The sequence below is a fragment of the Rhinoraja longicauda genome, chromosome 31 (genome assembly GCF_053455715.1).
Source record: "Rhinoraja longicauda isolate Sanriku21f chromosome 31, sRhiLon1.1, whole genome shotgun sequence".
NCBI lineage: Eukaryota > Metazoa > Chordata > Chondrichthyes > Rajiformes > Arhynchobatidae > Rhinoraja > Rhinoraja longicauda.
Window position 1 is genome coordinate 15,240,197 of NC_135983.1, and position 7,338 is coordinate 15,247,534.

A 7,338-nucleotide genomic window follows, 5' to 3' on the forward strand; every position below is an offset into this window, starting at 1 on the left:
AACTCAGTGGGACAGGCAGCATCTCTGGAGAGAAGGAATGGATGACGTTTTGGGTCGAGACCGTTCAGACTAATCAGGGGAAAGTAAAACGACAATGTTTACTGGTAATTGTGGAATTGTTGATTATTAAGCTGTTGCCAGGAGTCAAGGGCATTAGCTACAGAGAGAGGTTGGGCAGGCAAGCATTTTATTCCTTGGAGAGCAGAAGGCTGGGGGGATCTTATAGAAGTTGATGAACTGATGAGGGGAATAGATAGGGTGAATGCACACTTTTACCCAGGGTAGGGAATCAAGAACTAGAAGGCAGAGGTTTAAGGTGAGAGGGGAATGATTTAATAGGTACCCGAGAGGAAACGTTTTCATACAGCGAGGATAGTGTATAATAAGGAACCAGCTATCAGAGGAAATAGTTGAGGCAGGTATTATAAAAACATTAAAAAGACATTTGGACAAGAACATGTAGAGGAAAGATACAGCGGGATAAGAGGCAAATGCAGGCAAATGGGACTATCTTAGATGGGCATCTTGGTCAGCATGGATGGGTTGGGTTGAAGGGCCCGTTTTCATGCTAAATTAATGTAAATGATAGTAAAGTGCCACTATTGCTTCTCAAGCCAAAGTTCCAGATTAAGACTCTAATTTATTGGTGATCTTTGAAAAAGTAACACAAAGGGGAACCAGTGGATATACAAGATTCGGATTTCCAGAGGCATTTGGTAGGGTAACACCTCCAAATATTATTGTGGAAAGTGAAAACTCACCATTTAAGGCGTAGCATATTGGTATATTTTAAAGATTGGTTTGGCTGGCTAATGGGAAGTAAAAAGTTGGCATAAATTAGTTTTATTGTAATGAGTGAAGTGCCACGAGATCTTTGCAGGGGCTCAACTTGCAATTTATATGAGCGACTGAAAGTATAGTTAGTAAATTTACTAATGATAGAAAGATAGTTTGGAAAGTAAGTTGCAAAGAGAATGTAAGGAGGCTACAAAGGGATATTGATATGTTAATTGAGTGGGCAACATTTCACCAAGAATTTGAGAAAATGGGATTGTCCGCTTAATCAGGATTTTTAAAATTATCTAAAGAGCAAGAGATTTCCAAGTCCTGATATGCAACAGAATCTGGGAAGCCTAATACACGAATCACTACTAATTCACAAAGCAAGTAATCAGGAAAGCTAACAGAATGTTATTTTTTATTGCTCGAAAAACTGAATACAAGTAAGGAAGTTTGTGCATCAGTCATATAAGACATTGGTGACACTACATCTGAAGTTGTCAGTTAATTGAAGGAAGGATATTAATAGATAAACATGGAAAGATTTAACAGGGACCTCAAGAGCAACTTTTTTTCACCCAGGGTTGCCTGAATCTGGAGTGATCTGCCAGAGGAAGCTATAGAAGGGGTGCAATTACAACTTTCAAAAGACATTTGAACAGATATATGGATTGGACGGGTTTATTGGCCAAAAGCAGGCAAATGGGATGAGCCACTTGGTTGGCATTGCCAAGGTGAACCAAAGGCTCTGTTTCCGTGCTCTACAAGCTCTATGACTCTACAGGGTTTAGAGGAATGGTCTGTCCGTGCCTTTTGGGATATTTAGGGATCAGCAATAAATCTGGTCTCTGAGAGTTGAACATTTACCAGGAACTATTTTTAAAACTAATGTCCTGGGGCATCTGGTGTAAACATAATATATAATATTTTGAGTTATTCCATTGTTTTATTCAAAAGTCTAATAGCTATTAAAATGATAGATTTAAGTAGTTAAAATAATTTACTTTCTTTCTTGCATCAAGTATCTCTTTTCATGGGTAGCAACATTTTTTAAACTAAAGTATTGGTGTCCAATTAATGGATCTCATCTTAACTTCCGCCCATCTTCTCTCGTATTTCTATAGGAAGTGACTCAAAAACATATTGTTCTACGACAAATCCACTTGCTTTCAACATAGGGCATTGTCCTATTTCTATTGGGAGTTTTTCCAAGTGATTGCCTTGGACTTCCAACTGGGATAGTTGGGTGAGCTTTGAGATCTTTGCACTGAGTACTGAGATTAAGTTATTACTTAGCTTCAGAGTCATGAGTTTGGAACATTTGAACAGGTGATCTGGTAGCACCTCAATTCTATTGTGACACAAATCCAAAAAGTAGAGGTTTTTGAGATTTCCAATATCAGATGGAATTACAGAAATGTTGTTGTTTTGTGCATCAAGATAATACAGTTTGTCAATATTGAAAAGGACTTTAGGCAAAACCTCAATCTGGTTGTGTGACAGATATAGATACTCAAGCTTCTTGATTAGATTAATTGATGGCGGGATGACTTTAATCATGTTGAACCAGAACTTCAAACAGTTCAACTTCTCTAGGTATTGCAGATTAGAAATATCTTCAATTTTGGTAAGATTGTTACCTTTAAGGTCCAAAACTTGAAGTTTGGATAAGGTATAAATGGCTGTTGGGATTTTGTCCAATTCACAGTTGTGCAGTTCAATTTGGGTCAGATTGACCATTTTCTTTAAGACACTTAAGCTCAAGAGCTTGGTCTTATCATTGTGAATGCAAAGCTTGAGCAAGTGTAATGCCACATCAATGATAGTAGAGGGTATTTTAGAGAGACTTGATTTTAAGTAAAGAACTTTTAAGGAGCGAAGTCCTTTCATTGATTCTAATTCTACAGCCTTCTTTTCTATAGCTAGCTTTCCAGTAAGATACAGTTCTTTCAGCTGTGTCAGTTTATAGATCCAGTCAGGTATTTCATCACGACTTAAATATTTAATTCCCACTTTCTTGAGTTGGTTTCTCAGCCACATCAAAGCTGATGGTGTCATTTCAGTTACACAGTGAGAGAGCCAGACTTCTTCCAACTGGCTGAGTTGAGTAATTTTGTTGGAAATTTTAACGCTACTACAAAGATCCAGCTTTAAGACCTGTATCTCACTAACATCATAGACAGCGTCAGGAATTCCTGATAACATGAAGAGATACAACTCATATTGGTCCTTCTTAGTTTTTGTTAAATGCTTTTTCACTTTCTCCACAGTCCAATCATTGTTCAAGCTTAACAGTTTTAACTTTGCCTCACTTACTTCTGAGAGGAAAACTGAAAGCCGTTTGCAGAACAGAGTATCGTACTGATCAAGTAGATGCAGCAAGAAGGCAAAATCGTTTGTTACATCAGGGATATCACTGAATTGGGTTTCACCTCGTTTCTCAAAAGAATATTGCTTCAATGGTTTTCTGAAAACCCAAATTAATGTATGGATACAGAGTATCCAATAGATAACTATTAAACCCAGATATAAGAGAGACAATTTTCCTATGAAACGAGCAGTGGTATAAGTACATCTGAAGCGCTTGTAAATAACCAGTGATATGGCATTAGGCTCACAAATATTGTAAAACTCAACAACATAAATAAAGGCTGGAAAGTAACCAATAATAATCACACAATGTATAGTTTTGAATAATGTTTGCCCAGCATATAATTTATAGATGGTATCTTCCTCTTCCACATGGAGTTTAAATTTCCTTACTTTTTCAAACAAAGCTTTGGCTTGCTCTGCATCCTTCTTGTCCAGCGATGAATCTGTTTCTAATGTGCTTGACTGAATGTGTGGCAGAACTTTATTGGATGATGGATCAGATTTAACATTAAGCTCATTATCATCACTTTCAGAGTCCTTTGGAGGTTCCAACACCCTTTCCACTTCACTGCGATCAACAATGACTGCTGTGGACAGGGCTTTGGAAGTCCATGGTGACTGCAGACATTTATGGAGGATGTCAAGAAATTGTTGCAGTTTGGAGCTTGTTTTAGGATATGTGAAATAGAAATTACTGCAGATAATCAAGCCAACTGTATGGAATAAAATTAAGTAAGAGAAGAATCTGGTAAACCAAGGAATCTGACTGTGACACACTTGATTGATGTAGTAATATTGCCAGTTGTGTAATTTTGTGACTTTTCCTTGACTGAGTTGAGGAGACAAGCTTCGCCCTCTGAGTAATTGTGGATTAGCAATGGCATGAGATATTTCTGGAATATTTTGCTGGTTTGATTTTATCACAACTGGCTCTCCATCATCTTCACTGATGTACGGCAAGCATAAAGTATCGTCCATATACAGCTGTATGCTGCAGCCAAAAATAGCCAGCAACAACATAATAATGGTAAGATAATCCATGAATGTGTCCCACCATGGTTTGAAGATCCGGAAAGCTGGTTGCTTGCTTTCCAAAGTTGAAACATCGGAGACAGTAAACATACCTGAAATAAATGTGAAAATTTGATGGTTATTTGAACCAAACATTTTATAAACACTTGAGATATTAGTCTTTCCATTATGCACTTTGGCTAAGGTTCTCCCACCTGGTAACGTATCTAACAAATGAATCCACTAATATTTTCAACGTTAAAAAATGACACAAAGTGCTGGACATAGATAGGTGATGTTTCGGTTCGAGACCCTTCTACAGACTAGTTTTAATGGGAGGAGTGAATGCTGGAAAAGAGAGGTGAGGGCGGGACAACGCCTGGCAAGTGATAGATGGATACATGTGGGAAGGGGGACGTAATTGGCAGATAGATGGACAAAGGTGAGAGAAGAAAAGGAGACAAAACTTGAGAGATGAGTGAAATGTGCAGCTGAGAGAAGGATTAAGGTGCAAGGAAATGGGGGAAAGATGGAAAGTGGTGGGGATGGTGGTAGGGAGGGGTAGGTGGTGCAGGATGGTAGGAGAAATTGATATCCACCCAGATAGGGCAGGGAAGGATCAGTCTGAATAAGGGTCCCAACCCAAAACATAACCTATCCTTGTTCTCCAGATATGCTCCCTGACCTGTTGAGTTACTCCAGCGCTTTGTCTCTTTTTTGTAAAGAGCATCTGCAGTTCCTTATGTCTCAATATTTTCAATGTAGTTGGGATATTTGAAACAGTACTGTAGTTAAGTCAGTTCAATATAAAATGAGGAACATTACCGAATAATATTTTGCAAAACCTTAATATGATCTGATTTTAAATACTGTACAAATTTACTTTCCTAAACTCCACCGTAATTCTGAACCATAATTTACATAGCATCAAGGCTCTACAGAAGTATTGGATCATGGCCACATGCTGGAACACCATTTTTAGCTCGAGGAACAAGAACTTTGTTCAGAGAGGAAAGTGATATCGGTCTTAAAAATATTATTGTATTCTTTAGAAAACGGAAATAAATTTTGTTTGTGTTCCTAAGAACTCAAGATTAGGAACAGAAATGGGTTGCATTGCCTCTTGAGATGTTGCATTCAATAAGTCCTATACGCTTTGATCCACTTTGATCCAGAAATTCATTTAATGCAGCCATAAATATCCTTATGGCAGTTTCCACAACTCTCAGGGTAGAAAACTGAAAACACTCGTGACCCTCTAAGGAAAATCCTCCTCAAATCAAACTCAAGTGGACAATACAGACTTTTTGTTTTATATCAACATTACAGCATCTGCTCGTCAAGCCCTCACCCCAACTACCCCAACCCCCACCAGAATGCTGAACGTCTCAACGAAATCACTTCTCATTCTTCCAATTCCTCAGCGAATGGGGCCCATGTAGTTCCTTTTCCTACAGAACATTCTCCTCATTTCAGAAATCAACCTAATTAATATCTGCTGCATTGCCTAAAGTACAGGCAGCATATATCATGTTCATAGGTTCTAGGAGCAGAATTAGGCCATTTGGCTTATCAAGCCTACTCCGCCATTCCATCATGGCTGATCTACCTTTACCTCTCAACCCCATACTCCTGTCTTCTCCCCACAACCCTTGACACCCTTACTAATCACAAATCCTTGATTAAATTTGTCATGTATCAAGTTCTGAATTTGTCCACAAATAATTTGATTCTTATTTTTTTGCTGTACATGTACACCAAGGCATTCAGTACCCACTGATCCCACTGTACAGTACTCACATTTAAACGATGCTTGGATAGAAAAGCTATAGAGAGATAACGGCCAAATGCGGGCAAATAGAACTATCTTAGATGGAGCATCTTGGTTGGCATGGATGAGTTGGGCTGAAGTTTATCTTAGTTTAGTTAATTATTGTCACGTTTACAGAGGTCCAGTAAAAAGCTTCTGTTTGCATGTCAACCAGTTAAAAAAAAAGACTACCTGAATACATTCAAGCTATCCATGGTTCACAGATAAAGGATAAAGGCACTATTTAGAGTAAAGATATAACATTGCAGTCCAATAAAGTCCCATTAAAGATAGTTCAAAAGTTTCCATGAGGTAGATGCGAGGTTAGGATCACACTCTAGCTGATGAGAGGACCATTCAGTTGCTTAATTACAGCTGGGAAGAAACTGTCGCTGAATCTGAAGGTATACGTTTTTAAACCTGTACTTCTTGCCTGGTAGGAAAGAGTGGAAGAGGGAGTGACACCAGTGGATGAGACTGATCCTTGATTATGCTGGCAGCCTTGACAGGCAGTGTGAAGTGTAGATGGTATCAATGGAAGGAAGGCTGGTTTTTGTGATCACATGAATCTGTTCGGTGAACAGTCTAGTTGACTGTTCCCAATGGCCGTTGTATTTCAATAGTCAATAGTCATTTATTTGTCATATACACATAAATGTGCAGTGAAATGAAAAATTACCCGCAGTTCAACAATAAGACCAATAAGAATAATCAATAAAAATGCAATAACACATACAATCATAAACTAACACCAAACAAAAGAAACCTCCATCACAGTGAGTCTCCTCCAGTCCCCTCCTCACTGTGATGGAAGGCCAGAATGTCTTTTTCTCTTCCCTGCCGCCTTCTCCCGCGGTCAGACATTGAAGCCCCCGCCGGGCAGAGAAAATCCCGCGGCCTATTTCAGGCCATGCCGGACGGTGAAAGGTCCGCGGTGGGCCGACCCAAGCCCCGCGATCCGGGGTGCGCGAAGACGTTGCCGCTGCCGGAGCTCCCGATGTCGGCCCCCACCCAGGGGCCTGTGGGCTTCCGACGTCCACACGGCCCACGCCGGAGCCTCCGGAAACGAGTCGCAGCCGCTCCCGCAGCATCCGAAGGCAGCCAGCGCCGCAGGTGGTGAGTCCGGGCCGCGGGCTCTGCGAACCAGAGCCCAGGTGGTCCTAGCCGGAGGCCGCCAGCTCCAGGTGTTTGGCCGGTGGTAGGCCGCAGCGGGAACGGAGACACGACACAGAAAACAAAGGTCGCATCTCCGTTCGGGAGAGACAATGTTACAGTTCCCACCCCTACCCCCCCCACATAACGCACAACTGCACACACTACATCATATTTAAACTGCAATTAAGACAAAAACAACAAAAAACACA

General features: G+C 40.2%; 1 protein-coding gene across 1 annotated transcript; it reads right to left on the bottom strand.

The window, feature by feature from the left end:
* Nucleotides 1-1,869: 1,869 nt before the first annotated feature.
* Nucleotides 1,870-4,275, bottom strand: LOC144608421 (volume-regulated anion channel subunit LRRC8D-like). The gene has a single exon (XM_078426168.1). The coding sequence runs from the start codon at nt 4,273-4,275 to the stop codon at nt 1,870-1,872; it is 2,406 nt and encodes an 801-aa protein (XP_078282294.1).
* Nucleotides 4,276-7,338: the final 3,063 nt, after the last annotated feature.

What these genes read in the sequence shown, in the direction of transcription:
- LOC144608421 (XM_078426168.1), bottom strand. Translation starts at nt 4,275, where the DNA reads ATGTTTACTGTCTCCGATGTTTCAACTTTGGAAAGCAAGCAACCAGCT.